The sequence below is a fragment of the Colobus angolensis genome, unplaced genomic scaffold, assembly GCF_000951035.1.
Source record: "Colobus angolensis palliatus isolate OR3802 unplaced genomic scaffold, Cang.pa_1.0 Scaffold243, whole genome shotgun sequence".
NCBI lineage: Eukaryota > Metazoa > Chordata > Mammalia > Primates > Cercopithecidae > Colobus > Colobus angolensis.
The window spans coordinates 3,650,818-3,675,776 of NW_012115633.1; the positions used below are offsets into that span (position 1 = coordinate 3,650,818).

General features: G+C 39.9%; 1 protein-coding gene across 1 annotated transcript in view; it reads right to left on the reverse strand.

Annotated features, from left to right (window-relative positions):
• Window positions 1-24,959, reverse strand: part of SPIDR (scaffolding protein involved in DNA repair) — a 378,203-nt gene that overhangs the window by 282,980 nt on the left and 70,264 nt on the right. Inside the window, exon 4 of the mRNA XM_011945693.1 lies at window positions 6,219-6,438. Coding sequence (XP_011801083.1) covers window positions 6,219-6,438 — 220 coding nt within the window. The remainder of the gene's footprint in view (window positions 1-6,218; window positions 6,439-24,959) is intronic.

A 24,959-nucleotide genomic window follows, 5' to 3' on the forward strand; every position in this document is an offset into this window, starting at 1 on the left:
TTTTTTTTTTTTTCCTGAGTAGTAGATCTCAACAGTTTGGCTTAAAGTAGTCAGTAAACCATTCTGTAAACAGATGCACTGTCATCCAGGTTTTATTGTCCCATTTATAGAGCACAAGCAGAATAGATTTAGCATAATTCTTAAAGACCCTAGAATTTTCAAAATGGTAAATGAACACAGGCTTCAATTTAGAGTCACCAGCCGTATTAGACCTTAATAAAAGAGTCAGCCTGTCCTTGGAAGCCTTGAAGCCAGGCATTGACTTTTCCTCTCCAGCTATGAAAGTCCTAGGTGGTATGTTCTTCGAATATAAGGCTGTTTCATCTACACTGAAAATCTGCTGTTTAGTGTAGCCACCTTCATCAATGATCTTAGCTATATCTTCTGGATAATTTGCTGCAGTTTCTCTGTCAGCACTTGTTACTTCATCTTGTACTTTTATATTATGGGGGAGTTTCTTAAATCTCATGAATCAACTTCTCATGAATCATGATCATGATTCTCATGAATCAGCTTCGAATTTTTCTTCCGAAGCTTCCTTACCTCTCTCAGCCTTCAAAGAACTGTAGAGGATTACAGTCTTGCTCTGGAGTAGGCTTTGGTTTAAGAGAATGTTATGGTTTGTTTGACCTTCTATCCAGACAACTCAAACTTTCTCCATATTAGCAATAAGGCTTTCTCAATATTTGTATGCTCACTGGAATAGCACTTTTAGTTTCCTTCAAGAACTTTTCCTTTTTATTCATAACTTGTATAACTGGCACAAGAAGCCTAACTGGCACAAGAGGCCTAGTTTTTAGCCTACCTTGCCTTTTGACATGCTTTCCTCACTAAGCTTAATTACTTCTAGCTTTTGGTTTAAAGTAAAAGATGTGCAATTCTTCCTTTCATGTGATCGCTTAGAGGGCATATTAGGGTTATTAACTGGCCAGATTTCAATATTGTGTGTCTCATGGAATAGGGAGGTCTGAGGATAGAAAGTGAGATGGGTGAACATCTGGTTGATGGAGCAGTTAGAGCACACACAGTATTTATCAATTAAGTTTGCCATCCTATACAGCCATGGTTCATGGCACCTCAAAATAATTACAATAGCAATATCAAAGATCACACATCACAGATCACCATAACAGATAATAATTATGAGAAACTCTGAAATATTGGGATAATTATTCAAATGTGATATAGAGACACGAGGTGAGCACATGCTGTTAGAAAAATAGCACTGAGAGATTTGTTGGATTCAGGGTTGACAAACCTTCAATCTGTAAAAAGTGAAACATGGGTGAAGTGCTATAAAAGCAAAAAAGCACAGTAAAATGAAGTGGGCTATATTCAATGCGACCAGCTGCAGGGACTCTGCTATGAGGTTTACAGATGACTTAATATCAAGGAGTCAAAGCAGCAACAGCAAAAACAAAATACATACCCTTTACTATACTAAAACAGTTCCTAAAACCTACTTTGAAACAGTATCTGAAGTACATACCAAACTACATATATAACAATATCTATCACATAGCTGTTTATGATAGTAAAAGAACCAATATGTACCATATCCTGAGAATATGGAAAGTGTTTTAAAAATTATATCACACTGTGCAGCCATAAAAAATGTTGAGTGTGGTGTGATGAGAAACTGGCAGCAGCTGAGACAGCTTCAATCTTTACAGGTTACTAGAGAAATCATATATCAAAAGGCTCAAAACCCACTGGTATTCTATGACCAAGAATTTCTACTTCTAGAAATAGTCTAAGAACCAAATCAGAAGGGAGGTATAATGATAAATATTTCACCCAAGCAGTGTTTAAAACAGCTAAAAATAGAAAGCAACCTTAACAATCCTAAATAAAGGGATGTTTAAATTACCACATATTCATATGGTGGAACACTAAGTAGTGACTAAAAAGAGGACGATATGAACGGACCAATGGAAGGGTATACTCATGACAATAGGGAAAGTCAGACTTCACTCTTCCAGCATACTGGGATGTGTATTCTGTGGAGAAGCAAAGTATTGGTATCAGGGGATACCAATAAATACTTCTGAATGAATGAGAGGTGTCCTGGTTGTCCCTGGATACACTCTCACACACTTAACCTCTCACCCACCCTCATTCTGGCATTAGATTTCATGGCAGGATGTAATCAGGCAGATGGTTTCTACCTTCCTCTCTCCCCAGTATCATTATAGTAAATTCCTTCATTTGTTTTTTCTACTATATCTGTGTTCAAGTGGTGAGATGTTTCTTTGGAATCATTATAAAGCTTTCAGTTTGCTTGAGTAGTAAAAGCTATTTATTCATTAGTTAATAAATGTTGAAACTATGGGACATGGGATTCATTTTACTATTTTATTTTTATATGTCTGAAATTACATAGATTAATATACTTTTTAGTAAGTTGGTTACTGTTATACAATTCTATGACTATTTCATAATGCAATTAATTAGAGGCAAGACATTTTACTTCTATCTTTATTTTCAGATTGCCAGAGGCAAAGCTGCATTACATCTCATTGGAATCCAATGAGAATTTACCAGGTAATATCTACAGAGGGCTCTTGAGCACCTCGGGGTAAGCAGCCACTGTACCTAAACTCACATTTATTACTCCAGGACTTATAGGAGCATCTAAAGTCTATTGATTCTTTTAAAAAACTGTGCCCATGTTAAAAAATAGTTTAAATGAACACAGAAGGGTGCTAGTGGGAAAAGAACAGCCAGCCTACAAGGAAAAATATATTCACTATTATTTCTCAAGTTTCCATAAAAAAAAAAAGACTAGTCTTTTAAAAATTAGTTTGGTTTTCTTTCATTAAGTATGAGGTGTTTTTTTTTTGTTGTGCATTTATTTATTTATTTATTTATTTTTGTAGACAGGGTCTTGCTCTGTCGCCCAGGCTGGAATGCAGTGGTGCAATCTTGGCTACCTGCAACCTCCATCTCCTGGGCTCAAGCGATTCTCTCACCTTACCCTCCCAAGTAGCTGGGACCACAGGCACGCACCACCCACACCCAGCTACTTTCCGTGTTTTTAGTAGAGACGGGGTTTCGCCATGTTGGCCAGGCTGGTCTCGAATTCCTGACCTCAGATGATCCGCCTGCCTTGGCCTCCTAAACTGCTGGGATTATAGGCGTGAGCTAATGCGCCCAGCCTCTTCTATTTTCTTAAGTATTATATGCTGAATACAGGCAAATAATCACTTGACAGCCCACAGGCATTCCTGTGGAGAGTAACACCCAGGGGTTGTTTGGTAAGATCCAGACCTACAAACATTCCAAAGTCTAATGATAATAACTCATTTACTTATAAAGTCTAAGGAGTCACTGGGATTTAGAAATTCTTGGTCATATAAATCTTTGTAGATAAGCTTGATCTAATTTTACTTCTCATAAGCCCAAGAAAATGTCCTACATTTAAAGCCTCTAAAACATCTTCCCTGAAGGAAAATAATCATATTTAGGTATTTAAAAAACAAGGTCATCTAATAAATGCATTTTAAAATATATAAAGGTGTGCCGAAAAAATCAGAAGTTGAGAAGGGACCAGGCCTAGCGGCTCAGGCCTATAATCTCAGAACTTTGGGAGGCCAATGTGGGAGGACTGCTTGAGGCCAGGAGTTTGAGAGCAGCCTAGGCAAGATAGCAAGACTCTGTCTCTACAAAAAATAGAAAAAGAAAAAAAAGAATTTAAAAAGCTGAGGAGGGAGGAGATTTTTTAAAAATAATAACAGCCGGGCGCGGTGGCTCAAGCCTGTAATCCCAGCACTTTGGGAGGCCGAGACGGGCGGATCACAAGGTCAGGAGATCGAGACCATCCTGGCTAACACAGTGAAACCCCGTCTCTACTAAAATACAAAAAAAACTAGCCGGGCGAGATGGCGGGCGCCTGTAGTCCCAGCTACTCAGGAGGCTGAGGCAGGAGAACGGCGTGAACCCGGGAGACGGAGCTTGCAGTGAGCTGAGATCCGGCCACTGCACTCCAGCTTGGGTGACAGAGCGAGACTCCGTCTCAAAAAAAAAAAAAAAAAAAATAACAATAAAAGGCTCTGCCACCACAAATGAACTTAGACACTAAGGAAAGAGCTAAATTCCACAAGGGAGTAAAACCAAGGGGTGAACAGAGAAGATCCGAATGAGGACTGATTTCTGAAGGAGGGAAGACAGGTTCAAGGTAAGAGAGATGCTGAAAGAAGTCCTGTGCTGCTGTGTACTCCATGAACACAGAGAGGGGAGCATCACGTCAGAACCCTGGCCAGACACTACCTTTAAAGCCCTACTCCGTGAATGCAGAGATTAACCTACCCTAAAAAACCTATCAATCTGTTTTTAATCCAGTAAGTTAAACCTAAAGTTATTATAGAAAAATAGGCAGGATTACATAACTTACATATAGATTATGTATAGTCACTGGGATGTGTTAAACACATAACTGAATATTTAAGAATTTTAAAAAATGTTGGAAGATTATACTCCAAATTGTTAACAGCGGTCATCTACAATGAGTGTGATTAATTAAAGAGGTGGGGGTAAGAGGATTCACTTTCTAAGTTATATATTTCTGAATTGTTTTAACTTTTACAATGCATATTTGAAAATAAATGTTAAAGGCAAATATTTAAAGCAAAAAAGAAAGGAAGCAATTATTAGGAGGAAAGTTCTAAAAATTAAGCTTAATGAGATGTGAGTAGTCCCAGCAGTTATTAAAACACCATATAAAACTATAGTAATTGAAATAGTATAATACTAGCATGTGCAAATACAGTTACATTAAAAGAGCAAATAGCCCAAAATATATGTAGGTATTTAGTACATGATAAAGGCAGCATTAAAATCATACGAAGAAAAAACAGAATGTTCAATAAATAATATTGGGACTCCTGGTGGCCATTTGGAAAAAAATAAAATTGCATTCACTACCTCACATATTACACATAAAGATAAATTCCAGTAGTGTCAAAAGACTTAAATGTAAAATTTTTTTAAATCCATAAAAGTCTTAGAATAAAACATAGAATAACTTTTATACCTCATAGTAAGGAAAACCTTTCTATCAATGATACAAAACCCAGAAGAAAAGATGGGTAAAATCAACCACAGAAAAACAGAAAATTTCTGCTCATCAAAAACAAAGCAACAAAACAAACCCCTGCCCCCTAAAACCGTCAAAAGTCAAATGACAAATGGGGAATGAACTAACTGCAATGTATATGACTGACAAGGCGCTACTTTTTTTTTTTTTTAATCATTTATAAAAAGTTGGTAGAAATCACTAGGACCAAGAGTCTAAGAGAAGAAAGGTCAAAAGTTATCAATGGACATAAAATGAAATACAAATGATTCTTAAGCATGGAGAAATATGCCTAAGCCCATTTTATGTAAGAGAAATACAAATTAAAATGATAAACATCTTATTTCCAATTTTTAACTTGGTCTAGATCAATAGAGTAGGTTTGTAAAGGAGAAGAAAAAGGCACTTCAGGCATTGCTAGTGGGAACGTAAAATGGTGCCATTTGACAAAGTCTGCTAAAATTAAAGAGGCACATATTCTCTGATCTAGCAATAATACTTATAAAAATTTATCCTATAGCCCTTCTTCATACATAATGAAAACTTATAAAAAATTACCAACAAATTAATAATTAGCTCTTAAAACAAGGGTGCTCAAACTGTTCCTCAGAAGTAGTACGATCTTCTTCTATTCATGCTAAAAATCAATATCCCACTGTAAAAGAGAGCAAACGTAGTATCCTTTAAAATACTTTCTGATCCAATAATTACCACTTTTGCTCCTGCAATTCAAACACTAGTATATCTTAATTCATGCTTTTTATTCTCCCCCTCAAGTGACTAAGAAATACGTAATTAACGTGTTATCCTATTGTCACATAATGCCTGTTAACAAAATTATTTTTCTAAGAAACATAAAAACAAAAACAGCCAGATCTTATAACACATCCTTGGGCAAGAATCTTAATACAGTTGTTTCCTCAACCCTCTCACCCCAAATTATCAGAAATTTGCTGACAGAAGTGGAAACGAGTCATCAGAGACAATCCAGTGCTTCTCTGACAGAAAACCCACGTCCAATCCTGGCTCTATTCCTCTGGCATTACTCTATGATAAAGTGACAAAAATGTTCCTGATAAAAATGTCTTTTCTTATGAAGCTGACTCACAGTTGGTGACTGCTGGATTCAGTTCTACGCACTCACCAGGGAGGGAAGATCCGGACAGTGTCCTGGGGACGGCTCCTGAGGTAGCCTGCAGTCTCCTTGGTGAAGAGAACTTTCAGGCCAGCTCCAGGCCTGGGGGTCACACTGCGGGAGGGGCTGGTGGCTGGTGGCCCCAATAACTGCTCACACATGGCAACTTGCATGGCACATTCCTCGTGCAGCTCTAAAATTTTCACAGTTAATACACTGGATTTTCTACCTAGAAGTTGAAGAAAAGAACAAAGCAAAAACGAAATCAAAAGACAGATGATTCAAGCGTGAATAAAGTGTCATGAAAAAAAGATCCACATGCAGATAGCACTCTTCACCTGGAGAAAACAGTCTCCACATTTTGCAAAGTAAAACAGAGACACTACCATGCTCACTATAACACTTTTGTTTAATCAAAATAGGCCTGCATGTTGCATTTAATAAACAGATTTTAAGCAACATAAAATAAAGTCTTCTGTCATGAAGAAATAGGCCTGTATAAATAGAAACCTTAGACCCATTATTTTAAGGAGCACGCTTTTTACTCCAAGTCTCAAATCCTTTAATGACCACAAGGAGAATATGGCCACTGTGGATTCTTCTTCTTCTTCTTAAGGATGGACCCTCCTCTTTATTATGTTTTGATTCTCTGCTTTGAAATCATGTATGTTACTAGCTGGCTGCAACTGTTCCAATGATCAGAAGGGCTAACAGTTGAAGAGTTATGTGGACTGCTGGGTATTACAGCTCTAGATTGAAATGGGTGGAATTTGATCTGGATTCAAGTACTGGTTTCCTTATTAAGTTGGTCAAGTTCCGGCCGGGCGCGGTGGCTCAAGCCTGTAATCCCAGCACTTTGGGAGGTCGAGACGGGCGGATCACGAGGTCAGGAGATCGAAACCATCCTGGCTAACAGGGTGAAACCCCGTCTCTACTAAAAATACAAAAAAAATTAGCCGGGCGAGGTGGCGGGCGCCTGTAGTCCCAGCTACTCGGGAAGCTGAGGCAGGAGAATGGCGTGAACCCGGGAGGTGGAGCTTGCAGTGAGCTGAGATCGGCCACTGCACTCCAGCCTGGGGGCAGAGCGAGACTCTGTCTCAAAACAAAAAAAAAAAAGTTGGTCAAGTTCCATGGCATTCAATACTTCAATTCTCTTATGTGTAAAATGGAGATCCTGCCACCTGCCCCAGGAAACATTTGTTCCGATTAAATGAGATAACTGAAGTTGAGAGTGTGCATAGCCCATACCCCAGAATTCTTAGGTAGGTACCCAGAAACTGTCAGATGCACCAGTATACCTAAACAAGGATACACATCTCAGCGTTGTTTATAAGAGTAGAAAACTGCACCCAGCATAAATCAGTAAGATGGGTAAACCATGGTGTGTTCATACAACAGAACACTATACGGCACTTAAAATGAAGTGAACTAGATGTGTAAGAATCAGATGAAGAGGTCTCCAGAAATGAAAGGGGATAAACAGGATATACAGAGTATGACACCTATAATGTAATTTTAAAAAACACAGAAATCAATACAATATTGTTTATGAATACAAGATAAGTATAAAAATATAAATAGAAAGATTCACAGAAAAACCATGAAAGCCACTGTCTCTAAGGAGACAGAAAGAGGAGTATGACTTAGGAGGGGAACCCGGAGGGTTTCAAATTTATGTGTCATATTGTTTCTGTTACAAAAGTATGGGAAACAAAAAAAAAAGACAAAAGATTGACATGTGTTACTAATTCTAGGCAGTGAGTCTGCTTATGTGTTTCTATTACTCTCTGTGCTTTTTAACTAAAAAAAATACATAAATTGAGAACAACAAAAATGAAGGGTACAACGTACTGCCTTGTTAATAACAGATACTCACTAATGTCAGTTTCTCTACCACTTCAGCCAACTGGTTAATAGTGAATAATAAAAATTAATATTTAGACAGCGCTAAGATTTTAATTGTACAGTTTAATTGAATTTCTATTTCTTTCTCCCTCTCACTTTTTCTTCATTCATTTCCCATTCAACCCCAAATTTTTCATCCCTTTCTTTATCTAGGTGTCCATGGCACATGCCCATATACTGGGCCCTGGGTCACCTTACCTCCCCTGAGCACTGTCTTGGACAACTATTTCTTAAGGCAAGAAAACAGAATGGGGGAAGGATATGAATAAGCACAATGTACAAGCAGCATATAACGAGTTTCTGCTAGTCACTCTAGGGAGGGAACAGAGCAATGAAACCAACTCGTAAAGAAAGGCACTAAGAAGTAAACACACAGATGCTTCGCCACAACAGGCATTTTGTGAATGAAAAGTAGCTCATCTTCAATTGGTAAACTGGAAAAGAAATCAGGATAATGTGGAGGTCACTTCAGTCCACAAAATTTTTTTCCTCAGCAGGGCAGCCAGAGCAATCTGTGCAGAATTAGAGTCTTCAGAAGCAAAGGGAAAAGCCCTAGATTTAGGAGCTACAGTGGCCACAGGAGCATTTTGAGACATAATTTAAGAATTTTTAAAACTTATACCTATACTCAACTCAGAGTTCATTCCCAGCACTGCACAGGCCTCAAGCCTCCCCTGTCCCCCACTGACAGCAGCAGCTGTCAGGGCTCCAGGGCCACTTCTGCTCTCAAGCACCAAGGGTCTGCTCAAGTTCAAGTGTGCCAGCTGAGTACAGGCTCTTGGTTCTGGGCACTGTGGCAGCCCCCAGCCATGCTCAGCTGCCTGTCCAAGCAGCACAAGTTCTCTTCAGAAACTAATTCTTGTCTTGGGCAGCTCAAGTCCCCATAGACCCTGACAGATTTTACAAATGCAGGCTATTATAGAAATACACAAATAGTATTACAGAAGAAATACTTATGTATCTAAGATGCATCATACTGCCTGACTACAGTTTCTTCGAAGATTTCTATGATAAATCTTGACAATAGTCTAGTAACTATGAATTTTGATCAAGATCTATAGTACCAAATAACTTGTAGAATAACATTTTATAATGTTAGCTACCACTGCAGTGCTGCACACAGCAGCTCATGTGGTGACTAAACAGGCCTTGGAAGCAATACTGAGCAGCGCTCCCATGGCTGTGACACTAAGTCAGTGACAGGGCTATCCTTTCTACCGAGCATTCTAAAGCTCTTTCTACGAAACACCCTCCATGGCCTTCCTTCCTAGGAGAAAATAAAGCAGGGTAAGCTCCTCCTTGTCTGAGAGAGAAAAAAGCAAGGGGCAACTTACACTAAAAATGTGCCAGAAGGAAGCTTTTATTTTATTTTTAGAGACAGGGTCTTGCTCTGTCGCCCAGGCTGGAGTACAGTGGTGTGACCTTGGCTTACTGCAGCCTCAATAACCTGGGCTCAAGGGATCCTCCCACCTCAGCTTCTCAAGTAGCTGGGATGACAGGCTCGCACCACCATAACATCCAGTTAATTTCCTTATGTTTTTGGAGAGACAGGGCCTCACTTTGTTGCCTAGGCTGGTCTTGAAGTCCTGGGCTCCAAGTGATCTTCCTGCCTCAGCCTCTCAAAGTGCTGGAATTACAGGCGTGAGCCACCACGCCTGGCAGAAGCAAGCTTTTAATCCAAGCAGGGGATATACTCATTTTACAAACAAAGAACAATGCTTTGTAATTAGATGTTGAGTATATAAAAGGCCATTTTAGTGCTACCAGGCAACATTTTCCATAACTGCTACAAGACAGCCAAAATATCGCCTTGTCCAGGAAGTGTTTTCTGAATCCCAGCCAGAAGCAACTATTCCTTCCCTTGAAAATCCCCAAATACTTTATCTGTCTTATAAGAGTGTCCTCAGTTTCAAATGGACACAGTAGTGGCTAACCCAAGAGCACTACAATCACAGGTGCAAACACAGCAAATGTACCACGAAGTGCCTGGCCATGCAAGGATGGCAGCCACTGTCACTGCCATCAGTTCTTCAAGGCATTTTCAAGGCCATTCTCTCATTTGATCCACAACAACCCTATGAAATAGGTAAGGAACATATTTATCTCACTTTTTGCCAGATAAGAAAACTGAAAAATAAAGCTAGTTGCTCAAGTGACTTTCTTAAGAACAGAGAGGATGACTGGCAGGTCTAATACCAGTAATCAAGTATCCTTACAAGTCAAGGACCAAAATATGTCTCAGATAAATGCCAGTTAAGCATAGGAAATTGTGAGTGATGGGGTTTTTCCCCTCTACTTCATTATGCTAAGACATAGGGCTTGTTTAAAATGTAAAGACAGATAATGCTTCAGGTTGAGAAATGGACTCTGAGGCCTATTGCTGTGGCTGGACACAGTGAGGGTTTCAACAGAACTTGCACTGAAAAAGAGGATAACTTGCCAAGTGCTAATCATCAAAGAGAAAGTACCATAAGGATCAAATGGTGACCACAAATACTAATATACAATAGCAAAGATGTTAAACAATTAAGAAACAGGAACAGAAAGATTCAATGAAGACCCACCAAGATATCTAGTAATTTCTATCCATGCATATGCCTTGCAGATGAAACAGAATTCTTAGTTAAAAATGGACTTAAAGAATAACATTTGCTGAACAACTGCATGAATTCGTTATTTAATCAGCTAACTGCTCTTTGAAAAGTCTTCCATTTTAAACAACCAAGAGGCCACACACACACACACACACACAAATCTGAGCAAATGACTCAGCATGGTGGCTCACACCTGTAACTCCGGCACTTTGGGAGGCCAGGGCGGGAGGACAGCTTGAGGCCAGGAGTTCGAGACCAGCCTGAGTAGCACAGTGAGACCCCCCCAGCTTTACAAAAATAAAAATATAAAAATTAGCCAGGCACAGTAGAGTATACTGTAGTTTCAGCTATTTGAGAGGCTGAGGCAGGAGGATCTCTTGAGTCCAGGAATTTGAGGTTATAGTAAGCTATAATGACACCACTGTACTAACTGGCCTCCCTAGTCAAGTACCTGACTCACAGAGTGAGACCCTGTCTCTCAAAAAAGAAAAAAATAAAAATGAAAAAAAAAAGAAACACAAAACAATAAATTGAGCAAATGATAAAATAAAAAAATATGTCTGACTATTGATAAATGCCTTTTTTGTTGTTGAAATATACAGGTAGTCAGGGTCCAATTATACTCATGTCAACTCAAGTCTTCCTAAGTAGGTTATATTGAATTAATATATGAGTATAACAAATAACTATACAAGAAAGGACAAAGTGAAACAAGTTAGTATGAGGGGAGAGATACTGAAATTATTCTCCAATAGAGGGCAGGAACATCTGTAAGTCTTTCTAACAGAAACACTTTTCGTAACATAACTGCTGCCACTAATGTTAAGGTGTCCATTTTCCAAACACTGACCACATGGTAATTTGGAATTTTCCTCCTACATTACTACTCTGTCTCTCTTTATCTTCAGAGATATCCCGAAAGGCTAGCCTACCCAGTTATCTTGCTCTAAAACATATGTTCTAGTATTCCCTGAAATTGGTACTTTTGTCTTCTTCAGGTCAATTCATCAACAAGTGTCCACTGTTCCTTTTCCCTCTCACGCTCACCCAGCATGCATGTAAGTGTGCAGACGTACACATATACACACACAGAGAATCATGAGCAAGTACCAGGGGTCAAGGATGGACATCAGGGGGTTTTAAAGTCCATCTGCTTCCCATATGGACAGGACCTCTGTCTTGAACACTCTGACACTGGTTACCACCAGCTGTGATAATTATTTATCTTGCTGCACTCACTCCAAACTACCATGCTATATAATCAGTGTACATTTTACTATTTTTGAAATAATATTTTATAGCTTTCTCCCCAAAATAATACATGTATCCATTACTAAAATGGTTTTATTTGGGGTGTTTCTGTTAGTTACTTGTGAAGTTTAATATCTTTAACAAACTCTTACGCCCTATTTTACTGACTTCTCATAGCATTCTGAGGCTCCTAGCATTGTAAAATGAAGAAGGGCGTATACCCTGCTCTACGTTTTTCCTCCCCAACATGCTACACAATTTTAATTCCACGTAATTCCACTTTCATTGTCAAGGTTAATATTCATAGTATATCCTATAACCTATGCCAAATCTCTGTGCTCCAGCCATGGTCTGACTCCAAGAGTTAACAAATAATCAACAAATTTACGTTAGCACAATTATATAAACAAAATTCAATATCTGACCAGGGTCTTAGGATTGCATTTAAATAAGAATATCTCAGACTTAGGTCAAATGATTTGACTGTAATAATTCTTATGATCATTTAGGCCTTCCAAATGCCAAAAGAAAAAGGACTATAATTCTGGTGGCCCCAGCATACCCATTAGTAGTCTTAGCTTTCCCAAAAGTTCACTACAGCTTTTTAGAGAACAGCCCATTCATGTTCTGCCTGGGACTAAATGTGGTCGGCCGGAGCCTGGGCAGGGAAAAAGAAGATCAAATCAGTTCAGAATGATGAAGCAGGGAAGAAACAGGTCTTCTATCTTCAGATGTGTGAACCAGGGTGTTTCCTCTGGGTGTGATGGGAAGCCAGCAGGGAAGTCACATGATGAGCTGTGTTGAGACCAGACTGAAGAGGACAAGGGATTAAGTGGGGAAGCTAGTTAGCAGGGTCTGCAGCAATCCAGGATGGATGATGGTGTCTGGGATTTAGGGAGTGACAGAAGAGGTAAGAAATGGTCAGATTCTAGATATTCTTTGAAGGTAGAGTCAATAAGGACTTGTTAATGGACTAGGAGTGAATATGAGACACAGTACAAGAATGACCCCAGTGTTTTTGGCCTGAGCAAGAATAAGAACAGAATTAATATTTACTGAGACAGTAAAGATTTCTAGGCAAATGTGTTTCTTTTCTGGGAGGTGCAGGTATTATGAGAATACTGGTACCAAGACATAAGTTTTTAATATATTAAGATTGAGATGCCTCTTATTTATTATAATAGACTGGCACTAACTTACCTCCCCAATCTAATACCTGATTCTTCCAACCTGCTCTTCATAAGGCCCACTTGAATGGCATTCTTAACTGTAGATGTAATGATAGCTGCCCTGTACTTGAACCTTTCCGTGGCTATCCACTGGATTAAATCCAAACTACTTGCCATTGTATGGAAAGTCCTTTGTTACCTGTTACTTCTTACTGCTCTAGCCTCAAATTCCATAGCTTCGTTCAAGCAATTTAAAATTATTTCTACGACAAGGTGAAAAATAAGCAATTGTCCATTAAGACAGTTCTATCACTGTCTCCCTGGTGAGCTTCTCCCTGGGCATGATTTTCCTTTCCACTCTGCAGTTTATAATTTCTCTTTATGTTATCACTGTACATCTTGTTTATATCTCTGATTTTAAAAAGTAAACAATTCCATCTATTAAACCATGAACTCTGTGTTGCACCTGGATCAGTACCAACACATATGTAAGAAATGAATGAATCCTAATACACACTGATGTAAAGCATGTGGGGGACTCTGTTTCCAGTCTTGATTTCACTGCTAACCATGATGCTCCTGACCTGTCTCCCCTTCACCTCAACTGCACTTTGCGTGTACCCAGAGAATGCAAATTAAACTATGACTCAAATGATGCTCCAAAGGGAAATACAAATAATACATTCCAAAATCAAATCCAAATGACATTTTATCTATTCACTGTATTATACCATTATACCATTTTTTCATTAACATGCACTAAAAACTTCAATTGTATTTACTTGTTTATATTGTTTTTTTCTTTTGAGAAGTTACAACTACACCTAATTTTACCAATGATTCTCAAACACACAGCACTGATATGCTCCCATAAGTATTCAGTAAGTGAATATCTGTTAAATTATTGTTTGTGTTATGATTGGTAAACCAAAATTTTAATTTCTGAGTAAATCTTATAAGATGCCATTAGATTCATTTCACAGATAACTTTAGGATAAAATTCATAAAGCTGTAAGCAGGAGATCCTGATTATAATACCTAAAAATATGAATTCTGGAGAAATTCACACATTTATCCTATAAACAGCACAATTCATTTTTGTTTAAAATGTATGCTCCCCCATAAAATTTTAAGTCATCTGGCAATGATGAATAGACACATTTCTTTACCACAACTGCTTACTAAACTGTAAACAATTGTGCTTTCACTTCTTGATTCCACATTTTTTGCCTTTTCACCCAGTTTAAAATATTCTTCTCCAAAAGCCACAATTATTCTAAGCATGAAACAGAAATCTGAAACCCAACTCTTAAAAAAAACCTAAAAACAAGAAAGTAGACAAGACTGACCAGGCGATCAGAATGTTTTCACAATCCCCAGTGATGAGAGCAGTCAAAGCCTAGTTGAGCACCTCTGCCTCCAGGGTCACAGTGTCACAGTGACCCCACTTCCCACTGGGCATGTCGCTGTGACTCATTCTGTAGGAATAGCCTGTTCTCTCCTACAGAAAGTGAGTGGGCAATGAAATGTCCAATTTTAAAAGAAATTCCAAGTAAGAACAAAGCATATAAAGGCTCTAGAAAAGCAACAGATCCCTAAGTGAAGATAAGCCAGACAACAGGGGTGTGTTAAGGATTGAATGTTGGTGTGCCCTCAAAATTCCTACGTTGAATCCCTAACCTTCAGTCTGGTTGTATTTGGAGATGGGAGCTCCAAGGAATTAACTGAGTTTAAATGAGGTCATAAGGGTAGCCTGATCTGACAGGCTTAGTCTCCTCATAAGAGACAGCACCAGAGGACTTCTTCTTTCCATGCACACACACGTGAAAGGCTCTGTGAGCACACAGCAAGAAGGCAGCTGCCTAAAACCAGTAAGAGGGCTCTCACTAGGACCCCACCACGCTGCGCCCTGGCTACCAGCCTCTGGCACTGTGAGAAAGAACTGTCTGCTCTTTACGTCACAGTCTGTGGGATTTTGTGATGGCAGCCTGAGCTGAGACGGGACAATGCCATACATACAGGACCGCCCAACACACAGACTGACACTGATGACCAGCCAGCCTTCCACTCTGAGTACCCAGAATACAAGTTCTTCTTTCTTGAAAACTTCTTCATTTAAAACACTTTATTTCATACAACTATAGATGATAATTTTGGCTCAGAAAATAGGATTAAAATGGAGTCCAGTAATCACGCTGAAAACTTTTAAAAGGTCATATGGCTAATGACAAAGTACAGAAATAGATATTTAAGTATTTCTATTTTTATGAATGTGGCATCAACTGAGAAACAAATGTGTTGGGAAAAACTGCAAGAATCCAATGTTAAAATAGCAAGTTACTAATTATGGGTGGACACTATAATCCTCCTAAACCTACCTTTAAACCATCCCGAGGAATGCCAGGAGCACATGGGCATCTGGCCTCCCTACCACGAGGCCAACACACTGAATCTCTGTAGCACAGAGAGTTAAAAATATGTTTACTGATGAACTGACAGAGTCCAGGGCGTCCCCACTGTCACTTTATCCTTGATTCTTAAACTCCAACATCAATCCAGCCCCTGCCATAATGACTATCGATAAAGGACATTCTAATGAACAACTTTTAATTTATCCTAAGTTGGGTGGCAACAGGCAAAACCTATGATGAGCCAGAACAAGGCATGTCCAAATGGAGCATGGCAAATTCCTAACTCCTAGACACAAGGAGGTGTTTGTGTCTTGCTGCCATCTTCCCATGGCATTTCAACAAATGGGTGGGGAAGAGAAGAAAAAGGAGAAGAGAAATTAGCTTAAGGATTAAAATAGATAATGTAGTAACAAAAACATAGAGTGACCACTATTGTGAAGTGCCTCTCCTGAAAGGTGTGCAGAAGACCAGAGAGCACCAGTGCTGGGAAGGCTCATGGGCATCAGACACAAAAGACACAAAAGTTAAAAGACACAAAGTAAAAAGCACTCTGAGAGAGAATTTCACATGGGAATAACAGACAAGGCAGGGGAAAACAGCAATACCAAATTTAAAAAGTGGAAATAACTCAAGGTTTAACAAAGTCACCCTTTCTGAATAAAAAAACTGCAGCACAGATGAAGTAACCCACATAGGCCTTCAGCTCTGGCCAAGTGGACCAGAACCAACACTGCCTGATGAGGGCCATTTCTGCACGCTGATGCCATGTTGTAACATTTTTAAACTACTGCGCATGGCTCAGGGATGCCCTATATACCTTTGTAGTTCTTTGTGCAGTTCTTATTTGCTTATATTTTGGGGAATTAACTGTATTAACTACAGGATGCTGGAAGTAGAGTTACAAACAAATCATTAAGAGATAAAAGTGTATGTCTTAGCCCTGGTGCCCAGCTTATCCCATGAAATCCACGGCTTTGACCCATGGAGATATTGCATGCTGTGCACACGGAGGTGGGGGGGTCACTGAAAGGGGGCAGTGAGAAATGAGTCCAAGGCAGCTGGGCTGAGTGTGTAACAAAGAATGTCACGTAAAAGAGTTTACAGGAAATGAAGCTTTGTCCCATGGACACTGGTCAATGAAAACGTCTTAAAACAGGAGGGTAATTTTATCAGTTTTGCCTCTTAGGATGATAATCCTGATAGGGTGAACACAAGGGAAGGTTGGTGGCAGGGATACCAGGTGGAGCCTGACAGGGCAATCCTGGCACAGGAGAATAGGGGCCTGAGCACAGGTGGCAGCAAATAGGGTAAATGAGGAGATCTGCTTGAGAAATGACTCTGAAGTGGAATCATCATCCGAACCTGGGGAGCAGATGGATTGAAAACATGTCTGAGAGTCCAGGTGCGATGGCTCATGCCTGTAATCCCTGCACTTTGGGAGGCTGAGGCAGGTGAATCATCTGAGGTCAGGAGTTCGAGACCAGCCAGGCTGGTATTTTTTGTAAAAATACAAAAAAATTAGCTGGCTATGGTGGCGAGCATCTGTAATCCGAGCTACTCAGGAGGCTGAGATGTCCTTGAACACGGGAAACACAGGTTGCAGTGAGCAGAGATTGCGCCACTGCACTCTAGCCTAGGTGACAAAGTGAGACTCCATCTCAAAAACAAAAACAAAAACAAAAACAAAAAAACATGTTAGAGAAAGCCCAAAGACTGCTGAGTTAACAGGCAAGGCAAGGCAAGGCAAGGGGCATGCTGGGTCTGAGGTGTGCAGGACGCTCAAGTGCAGGTGTACTGGGGCAGGGCTGCAAGATCCAGCAGAACAGAGGATGGGCGGAAACAGCCATGAAGGTCACCGAGTACCAAGGAAGGGCACATAGAACAAGAACTAAAGAGGCATAGGCAGAAGCCTGAGGAGCCCATGTTGAAGTAGCACACAGCCAAGAGTGTGCAACGAATACAGGGAAACGAGCACAGAAGGCAGAAAACCAAGGATTGCTGTACTTGAAGCTGAGGAAGACAGGTAATAGGCCATGCATGTGCTGCAAGGAGGCAGCAGTCAGAAAGATGGCGATTTCCGCACACTGGTGGAAATGAGGCTGTGCAGTACTACGACAGAAGAGTAAATGCGAGCCACAGGCTACTCTTTCAAATCATTCTCATAACACAAAAGTTTCCATTTTTTTTCAACTTCATAAGGAATTTTACTAACCCAAGAACTTGTTTATTCCATCTGCCAGCCAAGAACTTGTTTATTCCATCCCTATATTATAATGGAAAAACAAATTTACCATCTGGTCAGAAAAATAACAAGTACTGAATGATAAGCAGCGATCCATTCTAGGATCACCTTCCCAGCATTCTAGGATCACCTTCCCAGCATTCTAGGATCACCTTTCCAGAAGATCTTCACCAGGGGCTGAGCAGAGCATGGATGCCTGCCTTGTGACCCGCACCCTCTGCAGCAAGCTGCAAGAAAGATAAGGAGAAATGCAGTCTGGGCTTGTGCATTCCAACAGGCTTCTCAAGGCAAGAGGTTCCCAATGGAAAACTTAGAACGCTTTTGAAAATAAAAGTGAGCTGAAGAAGTTTGGAAAACCAGATTAGTGAAAGGTTAAGATGGCATACATAAAATTTCATAGCATGGAAAAATGCTAGCATGATTCCAAACCAGGCTGGAGACTCAAAATGACAACTTGTTGAGCAAGCAAAAGAAAATGCTCCCTTGCCAGTATCAATACTTTTCCTAAGGCCAAAAACAGGGTTTTCAATGTATAGATAATCTTCATCATAAACAATGTCCCAATTTAAGCCTATGAATGAATTTTTATTTATCAAGCCACATACGGAAATCAACAAGTTTCAACAGGAAACATGTTTCACCCACTATATATTTAGAGTAGACTAACTTTGCAGTCTTATTTTTGGATCACTTACAACACGGTAGAAAGAATGAATCTCTTAAACTTCAGGTCTATGAGAAACCAATCTTAAAACTGTAGAACTACATTTTTCTTTTCATGGAAAAAGAAATGGAGAAAGTGCAGATGAAATAAATCCACTGGGAATCCAAATGCATCATTTAATTCTGTGGTATTATTGAATCTCACTTCATAGTTCTTTAGGTATGAAAATTCACAAGAAATAATGTATTTCTAGGAACAAAGGTATAAATGGAGACAGCTAAAGAGTGGCAGATACGTTAGATGGGGAATTGAGTATGGTATTAAGTACCCCTTCCTCTATTTCTTAGGTCCCACCATTATTTTTAATAAAATTATCAAATAACTTGGCATTATTAAATTCTAATAAGAACTCTTTACTGTTCTGTTAATACACACTTAAAATGATCACTGGAAATTATGATATTTTCTGACATGGAATCACACCTCTAACAGTGGACAAACTAGTATCACAGTTTGTTTCCTGACTTGAACAGTTCAGCCTCAGTATTCACACAAGATCTTCTGGCCCATGACTACAAAGAACAATACTAAATATCACTGCTGCACTGAAACGTGGGTAAGGATATAACAGAGGGAAAAATAAAGCTTGAACACTAGTTGGCTTTGTGGTTTTATTGGTCAGAGGGAAGCTGGAGATAACCCAGAGTCAGATCCCCTGACCCCAGAGGAAAGGGGATATAAGAAAAGGAACGGAAGCAAAACCTCTCTGGCCAAATCAGAGCTGACCCATGCTGAGTGGGCACTGGCAGTATCCCTTCAACTGAAACACAGGGAGGGAGAAGACAATGTAGCAAAGAAGTTTAAGGACAAATTTTAAATGACTTTTTAAAAGATGCTGACCTACAAAATTAACAACCCTTCTTTAAACCATGTTATTCACATTTCTTAAATCTAAAAAAAAAATCGTTTTTAATAATGTTTCATATTACATAAAAAAATCCCAAGAGAAACTAAAGATTTTAAAGGCATAAAATATTGCCAAGAATTGGCTAAATAGGCAGCTCCTCATACACCTACCTTTTCTGGGTTTAAATATTTAATACTAGGAGACTTAGATTAAAGCATATGTATTTTCTAACACTTATTTTTTAATTAAATAAAGGGATCTTATTTTACCAACTGAGTTGCTTTGGTAGGAATGACCAATCTACCATTTGGTACCCCAAGTTAGGCTTTAATTATTGGAAAATACTGCATCAAGGAAATTAGTGAAATCTTGTAGACATCCACGTATTTACACAGGATTCTTTGTGCATTCTCCTGCTAACACCAGTTTCTGTATAGAAATTGCTGATCCCAGGCCGGGCATGGTGGTTCGTGCCTATAATCCCAGTACTTTGGGAGGCCAAGGCAGATAAGTCACTTGAGGTCAGGAGTTCGAGACCAGCCTGGCCAACATGGTGAAGCACCACCTCTACAAAAAAACATAAAAATTAGCCGGGCGTGGTGGCGCATGTCTGTAATCCCAACTACTAAGGAGGCTGAGACAGGAGAATCACTTGAACCCGGGAGGCAGAGGTTACAGTGAGCTGAGATTGTGCCACTGCATTCCAGCCTGGGGTGACACAGTGAAACCGTGTCTCAAAACAAAAAGCATAAAGAAATCGCTGACCCCAACTTTCCTTCTTCCTCTCCCAGCCACTCAAGCGGTGACCCTGGACCACAACCCCATCTCAGGGGCCCCCAGCCTCAGAGGAGCTCCTGGAAGCAGCAAGAAACAGGTGGGGGACCAGATTTCTGGCTACACACTTGCGACAAGACCGAGGAAACCCCACTCTGTGGGCTGCACTGTGGGGCACCACATCTACTGCTCCTGAGGTAGCCTGAGGGTCAGGGCCGCCCCAGCCTCCCCGCTCCCCTGCATCTGGTGCACAGACACACTCATGTAAGGTTCACACAGGTAACAAGGAGGGTACAGAAGTATTGGAGATTACATTCCAAGCCTGTCAGGCTGGTGACAGATAATCTTGTCCAAGGAAAAAGGATCACTACACTCTTCATTCTGGAAAACTACTGCACTACAAAAACCAGTCTTGTTATTGAATTTTTCACTTCTTGACAAAGAAGTATAATTTTTTAGTACTTCATAAGTAAAAGTCAGGGTGGAGTTTTCCATCACTTCACATCTATCTCCCTATAATGGTAAGAACAATATTTGATTCTGACAAATTTCTTCTTTTGTGAAAGGCGTATTAAAAAAAAAAAAAACCCTGTCCCAACCCTTTTCCAATGGTAATCCTTGTTAACTGCTTCCAACATTTTATATTTATAGTATTTATAAAGTATTTATAATATTTATGAATATTTCCAAACCATTATATAAATAATGTGAAGAAAGTCTAAAAGCATTAGAAGTGTCCAGGAGTGTTATCCTGAGTATTAATCTTAATCATCAGAATATGGAAAGAGTATATGATTTCAGTTTCTCTTGAAATTGTATAAATACAATATTATTCAAGGAGTAAGTCAGCACGGTTTTTCTCCTTTACAAATCCTAAGAAATAATACTTTATCTCTTAGGCTTTGTTTCTTTCTTTCTTCTGATTCTTCAAAACATACTTCAATAAATGGAAAGTTACAGACGTCCTTGCTATGGTCTGAATGTGTCCCCCAAAGTTCATGTGTTGGAAGCTTAATCTCCAACGCAACAGTGTTGAAAGGTGATCTTTAAGAGGTAGTAAGACCCTGAGGCTCTGCCCTCATGGATTAATGTCATTATCATGGAAGTTGGTTCCTCATTAAAGGATGAGTTCTACCACCTTCTTCCCTCTCTCACACTTGTTTTCCCTTCCGGTGAGTTGGGTATCAGGCTTCCCAGCCTCTAGACATGTGAGAAACAAATTTATCAATTATCCAGTCTGTGGTGTTCTATCTATTATGGCAACACAAAACAGACTAAGACAGTTATTAAAACATCTTCAAGTATAAAATAGGTTTTGTTTCCTATTAAATAATAAAACTTTAATATCTTAAAAAAGGAAGCAAGGAAAAATGAATTATAATATTATGATGGAATGAGACTGTTCTGTCAGTGATGATAATCTACTTGTTGCTTAATAAATAATGAATGAAAGTAGTAAGGAACAAAGTAAAGAAAAAAAGATTAGCCAAAATATTATAGCCATTTGGCAAGAAAAAATAAAAAGGCACAATGCATCAATTTATTATATTGCTGTAGTGACTTAAAAAATACTGAATAGAAAACCATCTATTTCTATTCTATTATTATTCTTTTTTTTGAGACCATGTCTTGCCCTGTCGCCCAGGCTGTAGTACAATGGCATGATCTCAGCTCACTGCAAACTCCACTTCCCGGGTTCAAGTGATTCTCCTGCCTCAGCCTTCCAGGTAGCTGGGATTAGAGGCGTGTGCACCACCATGCCTGGTTAATTTTTTTTTTGTATCATAGTAGAGATGGCGTTTCACCATGTTGGCCAGGCTGGTCTTGAACTCCTGACCTCGTGATCCGCCTGCCTCAGCCTCCCAAAATGCTGGGATTACAGGCGTGAGCCACCGTGCCCAGCCCATTTCTATTCTTTAAGTACTGGTAGTAATATGCACACTTTCTATATAACACTTGTTAAGCTGTACATCTGTGTTTTCTGCAGTTTCTTATATTTCAATACAAAATGGTAATTCAATAAAAGCAAATATTCACATGGCAAAGGTATTCCTAAACCGAAATTTTGTCCCACCCTCAATTTTCCAAAGGTTTAAGTTGTACTCACTTTTTACTGTGTGAATATAATGTATACTAAATAAACTGCTTCTTACTGAACTTCAATAATAACCTAAAGAAATCTTTCAAATATAATAACCTTATACAATAAAAAAATTTTAAATATGGAATATTTAAAATCTGTTACATAAAATATAATTTTTTCCAGCAAGAACAAATAAATAAGAAAACTTCCACCATCCCAAAACTGTTTAGGCACCTCATACTGATATTCTGCCTCATAAACGAGACAGAGGTTATAGTTGCCCACTGTAAATATGAAGCTCACTTTCATAGCCTGTTCTGCACAGCTCCCACCACAACCATGCAGACCCTCCACTTTACTAACCTGTCCTGATCTTCTCTCTCTCTGCTTGTCATCCATCTAGTCCACTAAAGAGAAGGTCTAAGGGTGCAGTGACCCCATCTTGCTTATTCACAGTGTGTCTTTAGAGCCCAGCAACTGCTGAGCAACTGCTGAGTAAATGAATGAGACCTGCCAGCTTGGTATCTGTGACCCTCACTTCCCACTATCCCATCTCCACCACCAGATATAGGGACCAGTAAAGCATTTACTTCATACAACAAGAATAAACACAGAAATATGAGCATATACAAAATTTTCCTCTGTATGACTGAAAAACACTGAGAATATTACTTGGTTGCTTACCCTCTATAATACAATTTAAGAATCATTGTTTTTAAATTAGCTAATGGACATGATCTTAAATTTCAAAAATAAAGTATCTTGCTTAAGAATAGGCAGCTAAAGGCTGGGCAAGGTGGTTAATGCCTGCAATTCTAGCACTTTGGGAGGCCGAGGCAGGCTCTACTAAAAATACAAAAATTAGCCAGGTATGGTGGCAGACGCCTGTAATCCCAGCTACTCAGGAGGCTGAGGCACGAGAACTGTCCGAACCCAGGAGGCGGAGGTTACAGTGAGCCAATGCTGCGCCACTGCACGCCAGTCAGGACAACAGAGCACGACCTTTCCCTTTTCCCCAAAAAATCTCATCATGAAAAATAATTTATCTGAAGCCCATCAATTTCTTTGTAATCACTTGTTCTTCTTTATTCTTTACTCTCTTTCTGTAAAACACAGCAAGTTTTTTGCATTTAAGAACATCTAAGGGTCCAGGTGTGGTGGCTAATGCCAGTAATTTCCAATGCATTGGGAGACTGAGAAGGGAGGTTACCTTGAGGCCAAGAGTTCGAGACCAGCCTGGAAAACATAGCAAGACTCTATTTCTATAGAGAAAAACAATTTATTTTTTATTTTTTTTATTTTTTTGAGACGGAGTCTCACCCTGCCACCCAGGCTGGAGGTGCAGTGGTGTGATCTTGGCTCACTGCAAGCTTTGCCTCCTGGGTTCTTGCCATTCTCCTACCTCAGCCTCTTGAGTAGCTGGGACTACAGGTGCCTGCCACCACACCTGGCTTATTCTCTGTATTTTTTTTAGTACAGACGGGGTTTCACCATGTTAGCCAGAATGGTCTTGATCTCCTGACCTCCTGATCCGCCTCCCTCGGCCTCCCAAAGTGCTGGGATTACAGGCGTGAGCCACCGTGCCTGGCCAAAAAAATTTTTTCTTAAAACAGCTGGGTGTGGTGGCATGTGCCTGTAGTCCCAGCCACTCTGGAGGTTGAGGTAGGAGGAGCCCTTGAGCCCAGGAGCTTAAGGCTGCAATGGGGAATTGTGATGGTGCCACTGTACTCCCGCCTGGGCAACAGAGGGAGACCCTACTCAAAACGATAAAAGAAAATTTGTAATTACTTTTAGTTTTAAAAACTATGATATCAAACATATTGTGAAAATATTTGTCATCCTGTTACTAAACAGAGATTGAACAAGGGAGGCAGGGTGCAACCACTGCTGCACTCACATCTCCTGAACTCAAGTTCCGCCCAGACCTGCCCCCAAAACAACTGGTCTATGAACATGGGCCACCAAGTTAGGCTGCCCAGTGTAAATCTGGCCCTGCTACCCACTGGCAGGCACACAGGGCTGTACCCATCCATATTCTCCTGTGTCTGCATTGTCCTCATCTCTAAAGTAAGGAGAGGAGGACCTAATTGGAAGGGTAATTGTGGTTAATGTACATGCACAATGCTTTGAGTATCATTTAGTAATCACTGCTCACCATCATGCAGATAATGAGCAAAGCAACGTTGGGAAACTGTTTCCTCTTTTAAAAAAGGAAAATACAATGATTCCTGAAGATAAACAGAACACATTTTCCCCTTGCCTCTATAGCTGTCCATTCTCTATGCCACAGCTACATTCTAAAGGGCAGGTTTCCAAGGCATCACCTTGGAAGTGAAATCCAGCCAAGGCCTTTGGAAGTGAAATCCAGCTCTGCATGATCTGGGCTCCCCTGCCTACTCCATGCTATGTCATCAAACCGTTCTCTGCAAGGCCTTTGTGTGCAACACCTATGCTTTTGTTGCTCTTTTTTTTTCTTTTTCAGACGGGGTCTTGCTCTGTTGCCCAGGTAGGAGTGCAGAGGCGCAAACTTGGCTCACAGCAACTTCTGCCTCCCAGGTTCAAGTGATTCTCATGCCTCAGTTTCCAGAGTAGCTGGGATTGTAGGCATGCACCACCACACCTAGCTAGTTTTTTTTTGTATTTTTAGTACTTTTTCGCCATTTGGCCAGACTGGTCTCAAACTCTTGGTCTCAAGTGATCAGCCTGCCTCAGCCTCCCAAAGTGCTGGGATTACAGACATGAGCCACTGT